Here is a 23,192-nt window from a genome sequence, read left to right as displayed (position 1 = left end):
TTCTCCGCTTTCTATTTCTTCTCCTATGATTCCCTTATTCCCATCTTTGTTGCACGTTGCACGTCGTCAAAAATATCCCGATCTGCTTTAAAGAATGGATGTCTCTGCTTTTGTACTTAAGCCTAGATAGCGGCACGTGCAGATCCCGATTCAAGTGGACCGCCTTCTCCCGTAAATCCGTAGCTTAACCTCCGCTCCTCCAACTCCGCCTCTAATTCCAACTTCCTGCACAACACAACACCACCATGGCCACCCTACGCATACCCAATGTCACCCGAAGGGCTGTTACATCCATTCAATCCCTCCGCCTGCACCAAACAAACGCCCTCACAACATCAACATCCCGTCTAAACCCGCGCATCCAACCAATCCGCCAACCACCATCTCACCTCCGCCCCTACCACTCAACCCTCCACCCCCGCCTCCCAGACCACGAATACACAAACAGCCAAACCGCAATCCTAACCGCCGCCCTCACCCACATCCCAGAACACGGCTTCAGCCTCGAAGCCCTAACCCTCGGCGCCCGCGACGCTGGTTTCCTCGACGTCTCGGTACAATTGCTCCCGCGCGCAGAATTCGACCTCATCCTCTTTTGGCTGGCTTCTAGGCGCGGTATTCTTCGCGCAAAGGTTGAAGAGGGTGCGCTTTTTACCCGTGTTGCGGCGGAGAGTGGTCGGGATGTGGCGGGTTTGTCGGTTGAGGAGAAGTCGAGGATTTTGGTCTTGGAGCGCTTGCGGATGAATGTTGGGATTAAGGATCAATGGCAGGATGTATGATTCTCTTTTTCTCTTTTATTTTTCTACTGAACTCTGCACTTCTCTGCTATGTGGAAGCTTGCTCTGGAAAGTTCTTGGACAATTCTAACTCATTCAATTACAGGCTCTGGCTCAAATGTCCCTCCTCTCGAATATCCCCATCTCCCTTACAGAACTCCACGCTCTCTCGAACGATATTCTCTCACTGGCTGGTGACTCCTCAGTTGATGGGTCGTGGTATACTCGGCGCATGGCACTGTCGGCTATTTACGCCAGCGCGGAAATTGTCATGACACGGGACCCAACGCCTGATTTGACAGAAACGGCTGCATTTGTGAGCCGCAGGTTTGAGGATAGACTTGTTCTGAAGGAGAAGGTTGAGGGTGTGGGTCAATGTGTCTCGTTCTGGGGTAATACGGCTGTTGGTCTGGGGAGAAGCTGGGGATTGAAGATCTAGTGGCTTGGGAATGGGAATGGTACCCAGGTCGATATATCTCGTCTTTCTTTGGGAAATATTCGTGTATTTTTATTTCAGGTATCGTGTTGTAGGCCTGTGTCAGCGCATTTGGGCTCTTTGAGTGTTTGCACGTTCCTTCGAAACTGTATTCTACTACCCTTTTTCTATTGTGAGTAGCGATTTTGAAGATTTTTTCTTTGTTATTGTAGATATTATTTCCTACTGAACCTAGGGCTCAAGCATCTATCTCGGTAGGTCCCCGTCAGGAAACCGCAGAAACTAACTACTACACAACACGCAACATACTTGTCTGTCATTGAATAAGTTGATACTGTCTGTAGACACCCTCTGGCCCATGGCTTTCGATAGCCTCAGTTTCAGCATAGCAATGCTGATTTCTGGGACCATAGTGATTGACTATGGAGCAGACAAATCCCTCAATCACAAACTAGATACCTGCAATGTTGCATTACAAAATTTATCTACTACAAACTAGTAGAGATCTGCGAGTTTCATCAAGGTACGGGATGAACCAGTGATAAGTACAACTTCACTCCGAGTCCCTATTCCACGGCTTCCAAAATAACCCCAAAGGATCCCAAATACCACCCAGTCTCTTCAATTCTCGGATCCGTTCTTCGGTATGTAGTTCGCTCAGCTGGGTCGTAGGTCCAATATTGTTGAGGATAGTCCTTGGTGTACTTGATGAATCGTGTTCCTCATAGACCATCTTTATATCCTCTGCAAAAGCCGCCGCAGCTGAAGCAGTATCTTCACTCCCAAACCAAGTGATGATTATAGCCACCAGGCCTCTATCACGATGATCAAAGTACCTGGCATGTCCTTCAGGGCTTGCACCGATTTCCATTTGTCTCCTGGTATTAAAGCTACTCAATACGAGGGCGGTTCGTTTCGCGTCCTCGTGCTTGGTAGTGTACTCGAGCCATTTCTCAAAGGCACTTTTGATGGCCTCTGGATTAGTTGTCTTCATCCAAGTCGACTGAATATTTTTGAAATCTCCGTGCGTGTCGAAAGGAGCAGAAGCGTCATTGAGTTGGGCTACCGGCGTGAATTCTGTCTGCGCATTGATGGCCTTTGAAACCACTTCTTCGTCAAATAGTACCGATGTAGCTCGCTCGGCTTCCTCGGCAGGACCGTAGTATGTCGCAGTGAGAATGATCATTGGTGCCCCTGGCTTGGGTGCTGTCGGGGGAGCTCTAGCACATATCATCACGGCGGCCAGACATGGAGGAGGCTGGAGTTTACTGAAGGCTGTAGCAGCGAGATCGATCATTAAGGCGGGAAAGATGAGTCTGCGGATAAAAACTCCATCATGGGACAATTGAAGACCAGAAATTGGGTAAATCCTCATTGTCAATGAGGTTATAACGCCAAGTCCATTTCCTGCGCCGCAGAGGGCATGGAATAAGGCGAACTCGTCACCTTTTGAGGAAGGGCTGAGTTCCAATATTTTCCCTCCGGCGGTGATCAGTCGAGCTGAAAGAACATTGTCGATCATCATGCCGTGTAAACCGGCCATTGTAGGCTAGTCAAAACATGAGAATTGATTATTCTTATCACCTATTGATTTGGACTGCGGGAAGACTTACATTTCCTCCACCGAGTATACTCCCAACAACACCAACTGCCTGGCTATTAGCCCAAGTTGTATAGAATCCGTGACTGGTGCACTCCTGGATCAGTTGCTTCGTGGTAGCGCCGCCTCCAACGGTGACAGTCGCGGAATCTGTATCAACATGAACCTTGTCGAATTTCTTCATATCAAGGTATAATGTCTTCGAAGTGATTGGGACGAACGAGCCATGGCCACCACCGGCTGGAAATACAGTTAACCGATTCTTGCCGGCATATTCCAACACAGCTCGAATATCATCTTCTGTCTCTGGAATGATGATTGACGCTGGGTGGTCCAAAATTCCCGTATCGGACCATCTTGAGATAGAATGAGAAGGCGGGGCAGAGAGGTCTGGAGTATGCACGGCACAGTTCAGATGAGCCGGGTCCATCTTTAGTTGTCTTTGTAATTCCCTCTGATCAACGAGATGTATCTTGATACTTCAATGACTTGGAGGGGGATCATTTGAGTAGTTCTCTTTTAACATATGGAGGGCGTCTGATGTCAGCAAGGCCGTTTCGGGGCAGTCACGGTACTGGAAGTATAGAGTACACGCGCTTCCTTAGGTAAACGGCGGGTGTACCAGTGTGCCAGTGTCCGGAAAAGGGATGTGCACTACTGGTAGTCTACGAATGCCTTGATCAGAGTATCATGAAGCCACTTATCTCCCGAATTTTGCCGCATACATCTGAAAAATAGCTAGTATAAATACGAATTCATCACGAGTTCAAGTTTTACTGGTCACTGCCAGTGTGAAATTTCCAATGCGATATGCTACTCAATGCATACAAATAACAAAGAGGCTAAGTGCAATTCGTCAAGCAGAACCCGCAATTACCAACTCAATCAAATCCACTGAATGATCTCACTTCAAAGACACATTCTGCACCGCCTCCTCCACACTCAGAGGTGCCGCAGGATCCCCGTTCGCGTTCGACTTCCCATCCGCGTCAGCCGGCGAGACCAACAAGGTAGGAGAGGTCGGTGAAGTCGGCGAGAACGGATCTGACTGATCAGTCCCCTCTGGTAACTGTGGCTGCGTCTGCAAATAGGGAATGGAACTCATAGCTACAGCCTCGGCTTCGCTTTCTTTTGGCTGACTGTCGTTACTCACTCCGCTCTCTATCGAGTCGGTCTGAGCATGTTGCTTGCCCCTGCCCGAGCGTCTTGTTTTCGGGGGGAGGGGCTTTTGGCCATGTTTTCCTACCCCAGCTGGTGGGGGTGCGGGCCGGTGATGGCTAGATGAGGGGGTTGTTTGGGCTGAGCGACGTGGTGGGGGAAGGGCGGGAGGTGGGTTTGATGCTGAGCGACGACCATGTCCAGGTATGGGAGGAGCGAGGGAATTCGAGGCTGAATTGCGTCTGTTACTGGCGCTTGGGATAAGAGGAGATGGGGCGGCGGGTAAAGGTGTGGTCGGGGCTGTATGTGCGGATACGGGACTGACCTCCACGCCTTCAGGTATGGTGTTGTAGTCGCTGCTGGTACCGGGTGAATGCTGATCATCTTCGTCGACTGCGAGACGGCGCCCACGCCAGCGTCTGGTTTTAGGCGGCTCCGGTTTTACCTTTGGCGGACGGAGGGTTGGTGCTTCGGCAATGGGGTCGTTCGTCGCGTGGCCGTTATTTCGACTAGGGGTGATGATGCCTGGTTTTTCATGCTGAGAAGCTACAGCCTGGACACTGAGAGATGAAGACGTTGCGGGCTCATGCATACCCAGACGTTGAACGGCACTGAATCTCCGTCCAGAGTCTGGTGCCTCGGATGAAGCACGCGAGTCCAGTGAGTTCATTCTCGTCGGCGATTGCGTATCGGGAGAACTAGCTATAGTACTCGTGCGTGATATGGGACGAGGGACATTAACCGGCTCTATCTCAACAGGGGATTCTTGCTGAGCAGACTCATCAAGGACGGTTTCGATGGTAGTAGTGACCACCGGAGTCGGTGTTTCGTGAGTTGGTGCAGAATCACATTGTTTCACGTCACGTAGCCATGGTACAGTTGCACATCTGCCAACAAGCCGGCACGTAGTCCCATCAACCTCATCAAAGTGAAGAATCTTTTCCTGTTCGGTTTCATCTCCGTAGGACACCTGTCCTCGAACGAGCATGCTTAGTACTCTTCTGAGTTCATCTCGTTTGTAATGAGGCGGGGATTGAAGCTGCGTATGTGCGAGAAGTGGATATAGGACGCGTAGGTAGGTATGTCGCAAGGCAGATGCCTCCTCAGGCAAGTCGAGGAGGTTTCGTATCAAAATATCGACCAAGACGTGGAGATCATTAGTGAAGAAGTATTCATAGGTGCTGGGAGTCGTAAATATCAGGTACAACAGCTTGAGTGTGAGGAGCTGCAACGATGTTTCCGCTGTTCATGGTATCTTAGCAACAGAGAGTCTCACATACGGAGCCAATGCGTCATACCTTCGCGGTTGATAAGTAGGATGATATTCTCGCCAAATGTCTTGTATAGGCTCCCATGAACTGACAAGATCTTGATTACCTTGTTGGTCAATCGGCTTGAGGAAGACGCTTCATCTACAGGATCATGCGCTGATATCATAAATTGTTCGTTGAGAACCAGCTGTTCACATTAGCGTGGTCGTGGAACTAGACAGAGCGGGCGACACTCACCAAAACGCGAATAACGGGGTAATGGTATGGGTCCGTGACATCAAATGAGAGATCTTCAATGATATCAAACAGACAGCGAATGAAATCATCGTCCACAAGCACTATCCAATGCGTATTGTCAGCCACGCATTTCACCCAGTCAGAATCAAAATGCAAGAATGCAGTAACCTACCCAAATCTTCAATTTTCACTCGCTGGATCCTGGACATTTCGTATAGCAAATCCATGCACAATCGGTGGAGGCCCGCCCCACCACCCATTTCATCCCTCCGTAATGCCTGGATAAGCTCCAACAGCCGTGCAAATGCACCCTCCTCGTTCATCATCTGTAGCGGCACCTCATTCTGCCGGCCATCGAAAAGAAGGAAAGCCGCAATTAGGTGCAGGGTATTCGGATCATCTTCTTGCAAGAGGCCGTAGATGATCTGTCGCCGAACGTAATCAGCGTGTTCGGCGAAGATGCTAGAAGCGAAGAGCTTATAGGAGCAGCGGGAGATATCGAAGTCGGTGCGGAGGCATTCATCTGTACAAGCAAGGCTAGCAGTTAGCTGCTCTGTAGGTTCGACACCACTTGGATTGCAACAGGAAGATAGAGGAAGATAGAGGAAGAGAGGGAGGGAGAGGCAATGTGTCACCTTTGTGCTGGGTCGTGAGACTCAGGTACTCGCGCAGAGCGTCGTCGATCAGGTCTTCAGTTTCGCAAGGCTTGGAGACAATTGCTTCGAGTTCTGATAGGCGTTAATTGGGAGCGGGCGTTCGTCAGTGACGATCGTTCAGAGGCGGAAATCAACCCCGAGCAAAGCGTCGCCAACACCAATGCCAGGACGAGCACTTACCATTCCAGAACTGTTCGGGCTCCGAAACATCGGGCTCCATTTCCCACCGAGCTCGATCTGCGTCTGCGGGGCGGTGTCAGAGCACTCATCCCGTCTTTGTATGTCGGGGAGGAGGTTGGAGATGCGGAATGTGTTGGAGGCGGGGGAATTCCAGTTCCACTGCGGGTACACTTGGCCCGGCGTGTTTGGCCTTTGATTTGCTAGGCCTTGGGTTTTATTTTATTATTTTATCTTGCGAAGTAATTATGCAGAACTAATATCTACTGAAAGAAAGGTCAACAATGCCCACTACTGACACTTAAACAATCACTGGTCCACTGGCACTGGTCCACTCGCCATCTGTTGGTCTTAGACCGGTGGGATCAAGGCCACCACCACCCACTGGCAGATTATAACTCCAGTCTTCGGTTACTATCTCTGACATAGACAACTTAGATGAATTACCAGGATTTTCCTTACTTTAAAGAAGAAATTCTGCGCATCCCCGGTCATTTTAGAAATCGATAAAGGAAAAGAAACAAAGAGTATATGCATTTCGCTGGTATCACTATGCAGTACAGCATTTTTCAAAGACAAACAAAAAATAAACCAAATGTCATCATGAAATCGGGCGCAAGAAGGGGTGTGCCTCGGTATTGCTGGTGAAAGATTAGTTTTGGTCCAAGGACTCGTTAGGGGAGAAGGAGAACACTTACAGGACGTATTTATCAAGGTCGAGCACGGTAGGGTCGGCAAACAGGAGGTAGAAGTACTTGAGCGTCTCAGCCAGCCAGAATGACTCCATTGAATTCTTGTGCAGAGGTTTCTCGGACGTGATGTCGTTGATGGCTGCGTTGCCATGCTCGGTGTGGGTGTGCTTCACGACTGACTGGAACATCTTCCAACCCTTTTGGCGCCAATATTTGTCGCCGGTCAATCGGTACATGATAAAGACGGATTCAATCGCCTCGGGCCGTAGGTAATAGCCAGGGCTGCCGATACTGGCCATCCCAGGCGGTAAACGATCGTAGATACTAGTTCGCGAGGGGGTGTTTGCCTTAGCGGTACCCGGGGCGCCTGTGGTGTCCCTGTTCAAGACACTATCCGCGTCGCTAGCGCGGTGAGTAGGCGTGGGTTTGGCAACAGGGTGGGCATCTGATGTTGCGGCTGCACCAAGATTGGACAGATCGCGCTTCCAGGAAAGGCCATCATCATGAGGGTTCAGCGATCCTGGCATGGGAAGAGGCACAGCAATTTCTTCGGCAGCGGCAGCAGCAGCAGGTTTTGACGGACGACTTTGGGAGTTCAGCTTCACGCGCTCTCCGTAAGTGCTCTCGCCGCTACGGAACTGAGCTGCTGCCTCTGAGTCCCGATAGTCAACATGGTCAGACAAGGAAGGGCTAGCATAATGGGCTTCATCCCAGTCACAAGGAGTCTCTCCACCACAAGGCTTCATCTTGGAAGTCTCGGGCATGAGGCCGGTTGTGGTCGATTCGTATGCCCACACGCAGCCATCAGTCAGCTTATACGCGAGCTCCATGTCGCTGCGGAGGTCGAAGATCTTGGCACCAACGGCAACCATGCCACCGATGAAACATGTGAGATGTGCGCCTTCATAGACGAGATCTTTAGGCAAGGGGCCCTCCTTGTTTAACAGGGCCAGTGGTCCAGTGGCCGCGGCGAAACGAATATCACGGGCTCCCTTGGTCATGGGCCGGAAGATGAGGTGTTTGCGGATGGCATCCATCGCCTTGGTATACATCTTTTTGTACTGGTCGTTCTTACCTCCCAACAAGAGGAACTGCTTGGGCAGGTATTCGTAGGTCGAGTCGGCCATGCCACCCATCGTGTACTTGTTGTCACGAGCAAACGCGGGCATCTGCAGACCAAGTTCGCATTTGTCCTCTTCTTGGGTTTCAGAGGTCAAAGTATCAGCGCTGCTAGATTCCCATGCACTACTAGAATCATCATAGCTTGTGCCGCTGCTCGAGCTGCTCGAACCATGGTTATAGGTAGCAGGTTCCGCAGCCTCCAAGTCAAGATCGGCCTCCCGCTTCAATTCCATGCTGCCAGGGTACTCGAGATTACTAGTAGTGTTCATCGAGCGCTTCGAATGTGAGGGCGACCCCTTCGTGGGACTACCAACGCCAACATTGGCACCAGCAGCCGTAGCACAACCCCGGGCGTTGACTCGCATGGGCCACAAGCCAGGAATGCTGGTAGAATCTTGCAGAGATTCTAGCTCATTGGTAATACGGGCAATCGCATCGTAGTACTTGTCCTGTTTGGTCAGTTGTGCCAAGCGGGTAAATTCCATTGAAAGAGATCCAATCTCGGCCAGACCAGAGGTCATTGAAGCTGCGTGCCCACGGTGTTTCTCGTTGCTACTGAAGAAATTAGTTTCTGCAAAATATGGAGATAGAAAGCGGGGAGTACTGACGCGCCCCAGCTATAATATAATTCAGGCATGCGGTTCGGCGTATCGAAGATGTCGATTAGAATTTCCGCCAATTCCTCGGCCTTCTCCAGCAAGCCAGAGTAGCGTTGACCAGAGATATCATACGCACCCAACAAGCCGCCCAAATACCGGATCACGGTCTCAAAGACAGGAATATCATTTCGGTAAGCGGAGGTTGTGAAGTCAATCTTCTTGATCTCATCCACGGCTGCTGAGAATTCATCCTTCAGATCCATAATCCAGAGTGAATCAAGTGAGTCCACCAATGTCGCACCCCAGCCCATGAAGGGATTCTTCGCCTGCGCGGTCAGCGGCATGAGCTCATCCTCACCCATGGCGTACGTTTTGTACCCTTGCCATGCATGCACGAACTCCGCCTTGACTGCACTTAACTGCTGTAGCCGCTCCTGCTTGTCGACGGTCGACTCATCCTTGAACTTGGCCTGCAGTTTGGGGATGGATTGGGCCGGACCCTTGGGCAGCTTGATCAGATTGGCCGGCGAAACGGGGTATTTCTCAGGGAATTTCTTCCAATGCGGCGTCGTATCCTCGGCTGTGACGGCGGGGAGTGTTGACTTGTAACGTGCATCATCTTCGGCGGCCTCGTCCGACAACGATTCCAACTTTGGGGGAGGAATCTGGGCCTTTTGCGACCCCTCCGTGTAGTATGAGGAGGATGGTCGCTTATCGTTGTTTGTGTCTGGTTTTGAGTCGCCGGCGCCGTATTTGTTCGAGGGAACGGACAATGGCTCATTATTCTTGATAGACGATTCTCCATTCACATGAGTGTTTGGCGTGGCGGGCTCCTTGGGTTTCTGGAGTTCCTCGGTAGATGATGTCGATCCGGGGGAGCTGTCGTGGGGCACGAACGGGGTGTATTTGTAGGCATTGTTGTTGGCAGGAGGTTTCGATGGCGGCGTTGACTCGTCTAGTTTAGCATTGGGATGGGCGGGCGCAGACGGCTTATCCCCCGGAGACTCGAGAATGACCGAGTCGGACCAATGGCGCGACCGAGTGAAATGCAGTAAAGCCAGGAGAAAGATGGCGGCGAATACGAGATGCGCTCGGTAGCGGCGGGCGCGAAGCATGGCGGGCCGGCACCCTCGCGCAGAGAGGGTGAAAGGAAGGGAGAATGAGGTTGCGGTTGAGGTTGGTGTTGCTCTTGGGAAGAAAAGTAAAAGCAACAACTCGGAACAACCAACCTTGGAACTCCAATTAATCGCGGAGACGAGAAGGCTAAAGGATAGTGTCACGAGACCGAGACCGAGATGGAGATGGAGACGGAGACGAAGGGGACTACACTCGTACGGAGTACAGGGTTACTCCTTAGTATCCACATGTGATGGATCACTCTCGGTCTTGGCCTCTCCTTGGTATATGTTGATATGATATTAAGATGAGCCAAGATATTCCTTGTTTTCATTTGGTTTGGCTTCTGGTTGTGGATTGTTTCCGAGTCTTGCCCGCTCCTCCGCCTACGATTCCCCTGTTTCTCGGCTGTGCATGCCCATTGCCCTCGCATGCTAGCCAAGAGCCGCCGGTCTCCACTGACTGGGTCTAGGGTAAAGCATCTGGCCAGGGCTGGCCTCGGGGCTGGTTAAAAAAGTGCCTATCATGGGGCCAGATTGTATCCTCCAGCTGACATTTAGGCTTCGGTTCGGCTTAAACCTCCCGCCGTCAATGGCATTGCCTCCGTTGAAACATTGAAGCGAGAACGACAAAACACTAGAGAGTGGGACCAGCGGACCCTGGGTGGATCAGCAAGGGTCCAAGCAAAATAGCCTATCACCGTCGTGCTGGACAGCCCCAGGGTCTCACCCGGTCCTGCCCGGAACATTAGTCTCCGGACTAGTGTACGAAGTATATGTACGGAGTACGAGTATCGCATTAACTACGAGTACGAGTATATGAACTCGTACTCCGTACCAGAGGAAATACAGAGTACGGACGGATACTACTCGGGGACCTTGATCGAGAAAAGTTAAATAAAAATACTCATGAATCGTCTAGCGGTACAATAAACTCCAAAACCAAGAAAACACCAGTGGGTAGAGCAAAAGAGTGAGAAGAAAGACATCTCAAAACTCCGAGTCTCACAGCATGTGGACATCTATCCCGCCTGTACTCCATACTTCTTACTAGATCCCTACCGTCGTCCGGCGACCCTCGGTGTTGGCCTTTTGAAACTGCTGGATTAATCCCAGAACTCCAGCCCCGCCGGCAATGTCATCAACATTCTCCTCCTCCTCTTCCTCATCGACTTCCTCGTCTTTTCCAGGAGGATTCATTCGCCAGGAGTCCCCAAGACTACTCTCGCCGGTGCCCACGCCACCACTAGACGCACCCGCTACTCCCTGCTGTCGAGTGCTAGAATCACGCGGGTCTTGAGAAGGGCGCTCGTCATCGTAATTGACAGGGCGTGGTGATAGCGCCAGTCGAGAGCGTGGGTGGGGATTATTTCGCATACCCGTGCGGAAGCCTGAAGTCGAAGGTTGATGGTGTGGGTCAAGTAAGATAGATGGAGCTGGCGACCGTTGATCACCTAAAGGCATTGGGCGGAACCTAGAGGCGCCAACGATCGACTGTGGGCCGAAAGGACCGCCTGCTGGCCCGGGCCGATGGGCATTATCGAATCGATCGGGACCGGTTCCAAGATCGATCGCCGAGGGCGAGCCAAGTGTGGGGAGATTCGGTGGTGGGTGGAACGGCCGTCGTCCTGCAGGTTGTTGTTGATTGGGACCATAGTGTTCCAAGAATCCGTAGTATGAAGCAAGCATCTTGTTGTCCTTGGTATTGTAATATTCGGCTCGTGGGTCCTGCTTAGCGAGCCCTTGTCGACTTTGAGACAGGTCGTTGGCCCCCTTCTTGAAATTGAAGATAGCAAAGGAGCAAACGTATCCCATCCCGTCAACATGGATGGTGAACTCCCGGAAGAAGTCTATCAGCCGGTCGCTACATTTGGGTAGGCTAAACCACAGCACGAAGGGTGTGAAGATCATGCTAAGGATTTCCTCCAGGAAGATGACGATCTTCATTTGATAAAGAATCGCAAATTCCCGGCGCACATCATCACTGTGCAACCGGCCATTCCAGCCCGAGGGGGAATAGTGAGTGAATTCGATGAGCTCACGCAGTGCATACTCCGGATCAAACACATCTGTTTCCTCGGGCGCCAATCCTCGAGCAAAGGCCCAAATAGTACCAAATATACCGAGGTAAAAGAGGACGGTTCGATCGGGGCTGATTTCGAATCCAAGGAAGAGTTCTGGGTCCACCACTGAAGCGAGGGCAAGCACCGATGCCAGAGCACCGGAAATGAAAGCAATGAATCGAGCAACCTGGACAGTCTTGTCCTTTGGAAACTGGTCAATATAGCGGCTAGCAAATGGATATGACATATTGGTGCGGCGCTCGAACATATGCCAAAGTTCATTGAATTCGCGGAACTTCCACTCCGCCAGCGGAGTGTACTGACGAGATCCGATCTGCGCTGGACTCTTCTTGAACTCGTTGAAATAACGGAAAAAGTAATGCATCAGGAAGTAAACAACGATGAACGGCGCGACAATGATATTCATGATACCGGCAAAAATGAAGCGTCGTCGCAGTCCATCACTGAGAGCTCTTCGGTGGGTATCTTTAAGAAACAATGTGCGTAATTGCCCCTGTTCGTTAAACACGTAGTCCATTATGCAAAGATTGAGATTCCACTCTAGTGTTCGAGAAAACAGTTGTCGATTTCTGAGAAACGGAATCGGTAGGGTCAGGTCCAGAATGTCTTTGTTGACCAGCGCAATCATATAATTCTCCTTGCGCATCAGACGATTAGCGATGTCATGAGCATCCATTCGCTGCTTCGACTGACTGCCCAGAAATCTTCGATGTTTCGCTGATACGGCGGCGGCAGTGGCGGGGTTTGAATCGCGCAGACTCATCAGTCGGCTGACCACCTCCTGCCAGGAGATAGTTTGGACTTCGGCATCAGCGACGTCAAGTAGGTAAAGGTAGAAGTCATGCATGTTCCAGAGCCTCCGGATGTCCAGTAGATATTGGAAGAGCTTGCCAATCCAGAAGAAACTGAACAACCAAAGTAGGAAGGTCGCTGTACCGGACATGTTTGCCGTACATCTGGGGACCAGGATCTCATCCAAACTCTTACTTCCTCTGACTTTGTGATAGTTCACACAGTTGGTTAGAAATGTGGAAAACCCAACGACGAACGCAAATGTCCTATTACATGTTAGATATGGTTGACGAATTGTAAGATGGGGACATACAAAAGATTCAAGGTGCGGCTCAGCAGAATAGACCAGAATCCATTTCCGAGGAAATATATGTAGACGTCTTTTAGGAAGTTGTCCAAGTCTTCAACATTCGCCCATCGCCACATTGCTTTCTTTTTGGGATCGATATTGGCGAGACTCGGTTGCATGTTGAGCCACTGTCGGATTGGATGTGCAGATTCAGGATTTCGCGTTTGCCGACCACGGTTGGTTTCCCATTGTTGATTCTGGTGAGGAGGGAGTTGGGGGCTCGGACTTCTGGAGTGACTGGGCATCTCATTAGGTGGGGGAGGAAGGCGCGCCTTCAACACTTCGTCATCCTCCCCTTCGACCAAGAGTGACATAGGCACGTCCTCATCTCGATCATCTAGTTCGTATCCTTGTGGCGAGACCTGTGTCATCCATCGTGGCCTTGATGGCTTTCGACGGCGGGATACGGACGGAGAGGGGTGAGAGTCGGTAACTTGTTGGGACCTTCGATCACCGAGCAAAGCTGCCCGTGGGCTCGAGATTTGGCTGCCACCTGCATCTGCTAAAGCATCCTCAAGTTCCCTATCGCTGAAAGGGTCTTGGATTCCCTCTTCGCGATCGTGGGTCATCCCCGCACGTTGTTCGATGTCGGATGAATCGGAGCCAGCATCGTATTGTTGGATCGTCTGATAGACCGAGGGGGAGTCCGGTGGGGAAGAAAACGCGAGAGTATATTGGAGGACATCATCTTATATCAGACTGGGACTGATATAGCCGTTCTCGGATGTCATCGCCACGAGAATATGAGTTGGGTTGTCGTCAACAAGGAGATGCGGAGAACGAAGACCGGCTGTCGTTCGACACGAAGGAGCTTGTTTGAGCTGGTCAGTTAATCTAGAGTAGTTTGGGAGGAAAATATGAAGAGTAGTAGGTTCCAAGTTTGTGTACGGGGTGTGAGATGCGATGTGTCGCATCTGATCATGTCCGCGTGAAAGCAGTCACCAGAGCTCCCTCTCGTCACCTGCGGGCAGCGGCCTATGACGACCTCTGGCGCCTCATCTTTCAGGCATTAAGGCATTAAGGTATCAAGGTATCAAGGTATCAAGGCCACCAATCAAGCGAATGCGGGGATTCAACATAAAGGAGGAGCGCTGTGTCCAGAACTCGGTCGCTTTCTTTCAGTGGAGTATCTTCCAGAAAATAAGAGGTCTCATGACCTTGGAAACTCCTGCCGAGAGTTTTAGGGCTCTAGATCGCGCAAGGGCTGTTATCGCAGGGGAGGTGTACTCCGTCTGTACTCCGTACTCCGTCCTCGTCCTCAGTCCTCTACTCGTAGGCCACTCAACTCGAGTTAACGAATGTAATATCACATTTACACTATATCCCCATTCCTTACCACAACTTTATCCCTCCTGAATACCTACTTGGATACCTACGAGTACTTGAATACCTATGTACTCGTACCAAGGGAATTTTGGCAACCCTTAGGGCGCCGGGTCCACCCTCGGGAAATTCCCACTACCGTGCCTTTTTCGGTAAGAGACTTACGGTCAAGCGGATATCGATTACGGAGTACCTTGACTTGACTGGGACGCCGGCGCAATCCACCCCGTCCCTCATATTATAGGTAGAGATTACATTGTTCCATTAGCCCGCCTCCACCGGGAAGTTTGTACCCTGTACTCCGTACCTAACCTCCCATCCAAACCCCTGTCGGCAGAGCTGCACTGGAAAGGCACACGGTCTCTGTACTTTTGAAATTAGACCGTGTGGAGAGAGATCAGAGACAATCCGGGACATCCGCGACAGGGGAGGGGAGGGAGAGGAGGGGAGTGGCAGACGCAGAGGCGAATTAGGAGGCCCCGACGGAGACTCTGATCGACGTCTGAGCAAGTCCTTGGCTTGTTGGTGTCCGCTCATGAATCATGAAGCCGCCCCAAAAATTCGTAAAATTAGAAATCTCCGAAACTCTGCCGGGAGGACAGTGAGCAGTGAGCAGTGAGCAGTGAGAGGGAAATGGAGAGTAAGGGAGAGCTTGGCTGTGGCGGGAAGGGCACTAGTGAAGGGGCAAAGTACGAAGTGCCTGAGTGGAAGCCAATATCGAAGGTCGAGAATGCACGAGGTTCTCCCGGGGAAATGGAACAGGCGGTGCCATTTTGCTTGGCTGAGTTCGGTATCAATACCTATGAAGAATCAGTAACAAATCATGAGTGTGGAGTACTTGATATGCAAAACTGCGCAAGGTAATAAGGAACGGCAATTGTTCATGCCTGCTGAGGGGATACACTTTTAAATGTATCTTGCCCCCCAAAGTCTATCATTCCGAATGAGAGACTAGCACTGGAAGTGGAAGTAGTAGAAATCGAATACCTAATGGTGGCAGAGTTGCGGTCAATGCGGTCAATACGGTCAATCAGTGTGATTTTCCAAGAGAATAGAGAATATGGAGTATTGTGGAAGTACTCTTGGGCCCTTGCTGAGTGTAGATCTGAGTAGAGTATTCTGGGAGTGAGTGAGTTAGTGTTCTCTGGTAGTGAGAGTGAGTGTGAGGGAGTGAAAGTGAGAGTGTAGACAACTCAGCTCCCGCCTATCCACTTCCCCCCCTCCCTCCCCTCTTCACCCTTCAACTTCAACCCCCCATCGTCATCGCCCATCGCTCGGAACGGCGCATCGCTTCTTCGCCCATCTACCCGGGCCGTCTTCCTTGGGCGATCTGCATATTCTCACGGGCACTCGCACTCATACTCGCTCTCCCACACACAAACAACCCCTCCCCTCAACCGCGACCCCCCGATCCCCCTCCAATACCAGTTCGACCACCTCCCTCCCATTTTAAAGGGGACTGATGAAGGTGTGTGTGTGTGTGTGTGTGTGTTTATGTGTGCGCGCGCTGCCTTTGCTTCTATCCATTACCTTTTGACCCAATCCCTGTTCATTTGCCCCCCTCCTCTTCTCTCTCTCTCTCTCTCTCTCTTCCTCCCTCCCACATCCCAATAAGAATGATATCACGTCCCATTCCCTCATCTTTTCGGGCTTCCTCGGGTTATAACTGACCTGACCTCCCGGAAGCGATACCGTTTCGCTCGATCGATTGGAGGATTGGACGCTCACCGTATCTGTTAGGCTCTGCATCTCTCAGACAAACGACGGTGACCCGCGCCTCCTTTGTCTCTGTTTCGTCGCTCCCGCCCTCTCGACCGAATGTACGATTACGACACCTTCCCACTGTCTGGTCTCCATGTTTTCTTCTAGCAATTTCCTCGACAAAAGCGATATTCAATTGTTCACGCGCAGCTGAACAAACGCCCCTTCGCGTACTATCTATAAACATCTGACCGTTTTGACGTTGTCCTGGGCCGCGCCGAGTCGTCCGCCTCTCCGCGTTTGCGCGAGACTTCCTACCACACTCCTGTCCGCTCACAGTGAGCTCACGACCGGGTAGGATGGAGTCTGACAACCCAAATGGATATAATACCGGGAAGCGGAGTTCGATGCACCAGGCCTTGCATAGCCGCCCTGTCGAACGCCGGGCTAGCAAGAAGTCATCCTCCCGAGATCGCCACGGTATGGTCTACCCAGACAGCTTTCGAGAAGCGAGCATTCGAACCGTGACCCCGGAATCTCATTCCCCTTTATCCGAACCAGAGCACCTTACCAGCAGTGCGCCCTCCCCACGGACCACCATGCGATCGCGTACCGTCGAACGACGCGAGGAAGACACGTCGATTGAAACGAGAAACCAGCGCACACGATCACGAACAGCGACCTTGGATGAGCAACGAAGCGATCTCCCCTCCAACACTTTCAAAACTCGAGCTCGCATCGGATCCGTCAACGCGGCCAGCTCATCCCAACCTAAGCCCGCCACCACCGAATCGAAGACCACAGACGATTCATCCAGCATTGGTTTCCCATCTATCCATTCACCGAATTACCCCGGATCTGCTCGCCAGCGACTCGGCAAATCTCCCGGTTTAGCACACACCCAAGCCGCTTTTGCATCCCCTCTGTCGAATACCGACGCTGCGAAGATCCTACAACTGATGAAAACAACCTGTGGCCGTATGCATGGAATCCTGTCGTTTCGAACAACCTCGAACACCGCATCTGCTTCAAATGCTTGGACATCCGGATACTGTGCGATAAATGTCGCCACCGGTAGTCTTATATACCAGGCCAAGGGTGAGCCGGCATTAGCAAAAACTTTGATACCTGATCTCCGAGGCTGCCGAGTGCGGACACACTACGATTCTGAGCTACAAACAACCTACCTCAACGTTCACACCTTTACATCCGGACTCGGGATACAGCTCCGTCCCCATGTCAACGAAACCTTCGACTCATGGCTCGCAGCGCTACTATGCTGGCAACCCATTCGCCCCAAGGGCGTTCAAAATAAAATGACCAAACCACAGGAGGTTGTGATAGGTGACCGACGAATTCCCGAGCGTCGCCGAAACTCCGAGTCTGCCTCGCAAAAGGACGCGGCCATTATCAAGGTTGGTAAAATGCTTCTCTGGGATAAACCATCTGCGTCTGGCGCACGACCTGTCTCGTCTCGCCGTGTATCAACATACCGACAATCAAGGGCACTGTCTTCTTCGTGGCAGAAAGTCAGCTGCACCTTGCAGGAAAATGGTGTCTTCAGGCTCTATACCGAGTCCGATGTTTCTCCCGTGGCACTTGTGCACTTATCGCAACTCTCACGTTGTTCCATTCAACAACTAGATTCCTCTGTACTCGACGATGAATTCTGCATTGCCATTTACCCTCAATATACAGCTCACCCCGTCATCGATTCCGCCATGCGACCCATCTATCTCGCCTTAGAAACCCGCGTTCTGTTTGAGGTCTGGTTCGTTCTTCTGCGAGCTTTCACAATTCCAGAGCTTTATGGCCCTAAGGTTTCAGCAGAGGAGGAAGATCCAAACAAGACCCCAGAAGCAGAGAGCATGAAATCTCCCGCGAAAGATCTCTTCCGAATTGAGAGAATTCTCAACTTGAGAATCACCGAGGCCAAGCTTTTTCGTGCGAAGGAAGAGGATACCCCACGGAGTCGGAAACAATCTCGATCCCACGGATATTCTACCGCTCCCGCACCTTCTCCACCCAAACCTAGCGACTACTATACCGAAGTGCTCCTGGATGGAGAGATTCGTGCCAAGACTGCCGTCAAATACCGTACCACCAATCCGTTCTGGCGGGAAGACTTCACCTTCAACGACGTGCCTCCAGTGCTCTCCCAGGCCTCTATTCTGGTCAAAACAATGCATCCAACGCAGCGAGATTGGACTCTTGTCTCACAGGGAACATACTCGTCCACCCAGGAAGTCAATGCTGTCAACATGCTTGACGACATCCAAATCGCCACCAACGATGCGATCTTTGGTAAAGTGGATTTACGACTTGATGAACTGGACCCGGGCGTTGACACCGAAAAGTGGTGGCCTATCTTAGACGATCATGATCAGGCCGTCGGAGAAATCTTCATGAAAGCACGAATGGAAGAAACGGTCGTCTTGATGTTTGCGGAATACGCACCTATGCAGGAACTCCTTCACTCGTTCACCAATGGCCTCACCATCAATATGGCCCAGTTGATGTCATTTGAATTGACACAGCTATCAGAAATGCTCTTGAATATCTACCAGGTCTCCGGCAAGACGGTCGACTGGATTTCAGCGTTAGTCGAAGACGAAATCGACGGCGTCCATAAGGAATCCACAGCCAATCGACTGCGGTATACAACAAGGATACATTCCAATGATACTCGAGAGCCGAGCCATGATCGCGAAATCCTGGTCAGAGACATGGGAAGAACAGCAACTGTGGAAGCAAACCTTCTTTTCCGAGGGAATTCGCTTCTGACAAAGGCACTCGATCTTCACATGCGTCGACTTGGCAAAGAATATTTGGAGGTGACAATTGGAGAGCGCCTGCGTGAAATTGATGAGAGTGACCCAGAATGTGAAGTCGACCCGTCACGTGTAGCACGCACCGAGGATCTTGATCGCAATTGGCGATCTTTGATTTCTCTTACTACTGGGGTCTGGAAGACCATTGCGAGCTCCTACAATAACTGTCCTCCTGAATTAAGGCGTATCTTCCGGCATGTGAGGGCCTGTGCAGAGGATCGCTACGGTGATTTCCTCCGTACAGTGACCTATAGCAGTGTTTCTGGCTTTCTCTTTTTGCGGTTCTTTTGTCCAGCAATTTTGAATCCTAAGCTTTTTGGACTTTTAAAGGGTACGAACATCTCGCTCTACACAGCTTAACCCTTTTTTTTCAAGATATGACCAGCTAATCTCACTGCAGATCACCCTCGACCTCGAGCTCAACGCACCCTCACTCTCATTGCGAAGGCACTCCAGGGTCTGGCAAACATGACAACATTTGGCAACAAAGAACCGTGGATGGAGCCCATGAACAAATTTCTGGTTGGCAATCGATCTGATTTCAAGCAATTTGTCGATGATATTTGCAGCATCTCCGCGGATCAACCGGCTCCTATCCCGACACCCTCATACACGACTCCTATCCAGATTTTGGGACGTTTGCCATCTACTTCGCGTGAAGGTTTCCCGAGTCTTCCGTTTTTGATCGATCACGCTCGATGCTATGCCAATTTGATCCGTGTGTGGCTAGAAGTGGTACCGGATCGGATTTCTGAGTTGGAAGAACTGGACGTCAATCTCGCCAAATTCCATGAACTTGCCCATCGTCTGCAAGAACGCACCAAAGAGTGCCTCCAAGGAGCAGAACAAGCGGAGCGTCCAAATGGGACCCTCGAGGTTAAGTGGGAGGAACTCGTGGATTCGATGGAACGGGCCGTCACGTTCTATGATGAAGCTTCCAGTAAACCAACCACTCCGGCCCCAGATGCGCAGGCTGGAGGCACAACCTCATTCCCCCAGGACAAACGCGGATCAATTGGTTTCTTCGCACCACGCCCCGCCATGCCTCGTCGATCAACGGACTATGCTCCGGAGGAAGACGACACGCCACCTAGTTCATCGTCGGCCACTTGGGACCAGACTCGCATGCCGTTCTCCATACCCCGATGGTCAGACGCTCGTGACAGCACTGGAAGCTCGAAGAACTCATCCACCTACTCCTTGGAATATTCTGAGAATGCCAAAGCTCGCCGATCTAGCGTTACCAAGGAGACATCCAGCAAGTATCGGTTCTTCGACTTCGTCCCAGCTCCGTCCCGGCGTAAAGCGAAGGACCGCGATCAATCTCATCACTCCCACGAAGACCTCCGAAACGAGTTCTGATCAACGATCAATGATTTCATTTCTATCCCTTTCTCTCTCATTTCTCTCCATCTACGTGCTCATGAAATCCACACTGCCCTCTCTCTGTCCCCATTCTCTGTCCCCATTCTCTGTCCCCGCTCCTCGTCCCGCCTTCTTACATCTTTCTTCTATCCCTTCTCCATGTCATGGCAGCATGTGTCACGGTGTTGATACCCTTCCTTCTCTCTATTGTTGTGTTTCAGGTTTCACCAACATCCTCTCTCATCTGAATACCTCCTCGCCTCTGGCCCGGCCCGGCTCATCTCTTGGAAGACAGCGCCCACGGGAGCCACGAGAGGAAAAAAAGAAGACAAAAGTTCTTATATATAAGAATTGGTTTTTGCCCCTGGGTCTTTAAATGGAGCTTGATTATTTCTGGTTCTGTATTCTGAGGTTGTTCTCAATTCGCTTTTGCGATTTCCTCGGGACTGGATAGCGAACCTGTATATACACCTTGATATTTTACTCAGATAGACGAAATGGACTTCTTGTTCTCGTTCACCTTGGACTTCATCTCTATGCGTATCCATCGCGTTCCAGTTATCAATATAGTCATTGTCAAGGATACCTCCAGGGCTCTCACCTTGAAACAACTTCAAGTACTGCCAATCGAATGCAACAAGTCACGGCAGAAGCCTCGACTTCAAGTTCGTTGAACACTTGGATATTTTCAACGGGAACCTTGCGAGGCTGGAATTCGAAGATGGATGTGTAGTAGCCCTGTAGTAGGTTTTCACAAGCTGGTAGTGGCCATTTCAATGAAGGGTCACAGTATAGTAGTAAGCAGGTATGTCTGGGTGCATAACCTTCTACTGGTAGACTGGTTAGGCAAGACCTGGGTTGGTTCTGGGCATGAACCAATCTTGCAAGAAAAAGTGCAGACACCATTGGGCGGTAGACTAAGAGTACCAAATTACATGAAATTGCTCAGAGATGTACAATATTATATCGCTTGACTAATGATAGCAGATCCTCCTCTTCAGCAAAACTCCAGTGCTACCACATGTAAAACCACCTACGTCGAAGTCCCTATCCAAACACACAAAAACGGGGCGAAGAAAACAGCCAGGTGAACATTTACATCCAAAGACAGAGCTTACCGCTAGCGGTACCTCCGGCAACCCAATTTTTGCTGCGATGGAACACAGCTACTGCAGGGACAGCGGTGATGCCAACACCACCCAGCTGAGCCAATTGGTCACCATCACCACTGTACACATCAACAAAACGGTTCATGTTTCCGATACAGAACCTTTGTATATGCGACTGGGGGTTTAGTTGCCATTGAGGGCGTAGGCTATATCATTTCAATATTAGTTTGGTGCTTTCCAGATGTTGAGGAGTTTAGAAAAAGCTGAAAAACTTACATAGTAACCCAGCGACCAGTCTGGCAGTTGTGTCTAACAACAGTATCGGGCTTGAACTCGCCATCCGGCAGGCTGTGGCCTTGCTTCCATGATGAGAGCCCCTTGGCTCCGAGGTCGTACAGTTTTAGCGTGTCGTCATAAGAGGAAGTGGCTATTTGACCGGCGGCATTGAATGCAGCGTGAGAGACGGAGAGTCGACTCTCGTGCATCGCCACGGGAATAGGTTCTTTGTGCGACAGTTTGCGCAGGTCCCATACTCGCATTGTTCGATCGAGACTTGCTGTCGCAAAGTAATGGGGCTGTGATGGACAGAGAGTAAAGCCACCAATTTTCTTCTCAGACAATTGCCATTCGGAAACCGTCTTCTCTGAAATAGGAGCCCGAGTGTCGTAGCGACCAAAGCCACCTCTGAGGGTGGTAAAATACAATGTATTGGGGTCATCTGCGGCCATATCCACCCCAGAGAGAGCCTCATCGTCGCTTGTGGATTCAGGCGCATATTTCTCGACACAGGTTGTCTTTTCGAGATCCATCTCACGGATTGAGCTGTCATAGCTTGCAGTGTACAGATGGGTCGGCTTCGATGGGTGGACCATCATACTGCAGATAGTCCGAGTGTGTGGCTTCAGAGTAGTGAGGACTGGGTCCGGATCGTCGTCCTCGTCCTCGTCGCTAACCTCGGGCTTCTCTTGCGCTGCATCAAATATACCGAGGTGACCCATCTTGTCGCCGGCGAATATCAGAGGCTTGGTCTCAGAAGGGTGGAAGGTCATGGTGTAGACTCGCTCGGGCGTGATTTTGATTCCTGTTATTTAAGGATTGTAAGTCAATGATCACTTGCGAGCTATTGCAAAAATATCACGGATAGAATCATACTTTGCGGGTCCCAGGTCTCATAGATCGACATGCTATTCATTTCTTCCCGAAGTGCCTTCAAGTCCTTGTCCGTAGTCTCCTTGATATCATCGTCATCAAAGGTGCGGACGTAAGGCTCAGCAACACCTTTTGTAACAACATCGACGCCAATCAGACTGTCGCCTGTAAGCTTCTGGCCTGCGATAAACATATCATTCTGCGTGAAGGAGTCCGTCCGGCGCATCTTCTTCGCGCGCTCCGCTTCCTTCGCAAGCTCATAGTCGTCATCTGCTTTGCGCTTCGCAACCTCACTTTCGGCTGCGATTCCGCGAATACGAGAAGATTGGCGCCGAGGTCCAGGTGATTCATCCTCCTCCTTCACTCGCCTCGGTGCAGCCTTCTTCTTCGGTCTGGGCGCATTGCTGCCGGGTGTTTTGGGGCCGGCGTAGAAGCCCGCAGATTGCGCCTCCAACTTTAAATTCTTTAATAAGGCATCGCGCTCTGCGATATTCGCAAGACGTTGTTTCTCGAAATCCGACAGCTCTTTTGTCATAATGCAGACTGGGGTGGAATGAATTGCAGGTGTAGAGCGGAGCAGCGTAGCAAACAGCGCGGGCAAAACGCGCCGAGCATAACGCGAGACCACGTGACTCTAATTGGCCTCGAAC

At 51.0% G+C, this 23,192-nt stretch overlaps 7 protein-coding genes across 7 annotated transcripts; 2 read left to right on the top strand and 5 right to left on the bottom strand.

The window, feature by feature from the left end:
• Positions 1-245: 245 nt before the first annotated feature.
• On the top strand, positions 246-1,215 carry N7509_006821 (uncharacterized protein; the record flags this gene model as incomplete). The annotated part of the gene is made up of 2 exons (XM_056631458.1): positions 246-773; positions 883-1,215. 2 exons carry the CDS (start codon positions 246-248, stop codon positions 1,213-1,215), a joined length of 861 nt encoding a protein of 286 aa, XP_056487009.1.
• Positions 1,216-1,765: 550 nt separating this feature from the next.
• Positions 1,766-3,242, bottom strand: N7509_006820 (FAD-binding oxidoreductase; the record flags this gene model as incomplete). Its single annotated transcript, XM_056631457.1, has 2 exons — positions 1,766-2,761; positions 2,826-3,242. 2 exons carry the CDS (start codon positions 3,240-3,242, stop codon positions 1,766-1,768), a joined length of 1,413 nt encoding a protein of 470 aa, XP_056487008.1.
• Positions 3,243-3,716: 474 nt separating this feature from the next.
• N7509_006819 (DUF2013 domain-containing protein) lies at positions 3,717-6,354 on the bottom strand (the record flags this gene model as incomplete). The annotated part of the gene is made up of 6 exons (XM_056631456.1): positions 3,717-5,212; positions 5,269-5,428; positions 5,479-5,579; positions 5,651-6,001; positions 6,114-6,206; positions 6,315-6,354. 6 exons carry the CDS (start codon positions 6,352-6,354, stop codon positions 3,717-3,719), a joined length of 2,241 nt encoding a protein of 746 aa, XP_056487007.1.
• Positions 6,355-6,912: 558 nt separating this feature from the next.
• On the bottom strand, positions 6,913-9,839 carry N7509_006818 (class I alpha-mannosidase 1A; the record flags this gene model as incomplete). Its single annotated transcript, XM_056631455.1, has 3 exons — positions 6,913-6,952; positions 7,010-8,677; positions 8,734-9,839. 3 exons carry the CDS (start codon positions 9,837-9,839, stop codon positions 6,913-6,915), a joined length of 2,814 nt encoding a protein of 937 aa, XP_056487006.1.
• Positions 9,840-10,889: 1,050 nt separating this feature from the next.
• Positions 10,890-13,633, bottom strand: atgI (autophagy protein ATG9; the record flags this gene model as incomplete). Its single annotated transcript, XM_056631454.1, has 2 exons — positions 10,890-12,981; positions 13,029-13,633. The coding sequence occupies 2 exons, from the start codon at positions 13,631-13,633 to the stop codon at positions 10,890-10,892; spliced, it is 2,697 nt and encodes an 898-aa protein (XP_056487005.1).
• A 2,814-nt stretch (positions 13,634-16,447) lies between these two features.
• N7509_006816 (GTPase-activating protein BUD2) lies at positions 16,448-20,281 on the top strand (the record flags this gene model as incomplete). Its single annotated transcript, XM_056631453.1, has 2 exons — positions 16,448-19,250; positions 19,320-20,281. 2 exons carry the CDS (start codon positions 16,448-16,450, stop codon positions 20,279-20,281), a joined length of 3,765 nt encoding a protein of 1,254 aa, XP_056487004.1.
• Positions 20,282-21,379: 1,098 nt separating this feature from the next.
• N7509_006815 (WD domain protein) lies at positions 21,380-23,077 on the bottom strand (the record flags this gene model as incomplete). The annotated part of the gene is made up of 3 exons (XM_056631452.1): positions 21,380-21,599; positions 21,670-22,474; positions 22,546-23,077. 3 exons carry the CDS (start codon positions 23,075-23,077, stop codon positions 21,380-21,382), a joined length of 1,557 nt encoding a protein of 518 aa, XP_056487003.1.
• Positions 23,078-23,192: the final 115 nt, after the last annotated feature.

Source organism: Penicillium cosmopolitanum, assembly GCF_028827165.1.
Source record: "Penicillium cosmopolitanum strain IBT 29677 chromosome Unknown utg000008l:1.0-4398992.0:1.0-4402845.0, whole genome shotgun sequence".
Classification (NCBI taxonomy): Eukaryota; Fungi; Ascomycota; class Eurotiomycetes; order Eurotiales; family Aspergillaceae; genus Penicillium; species Penicillium cosmopolitanum.
Note: the sequence above shows the minus strand (reverse complement) of the source record. Positions and strands in the feature narration are given on the sequence as shown.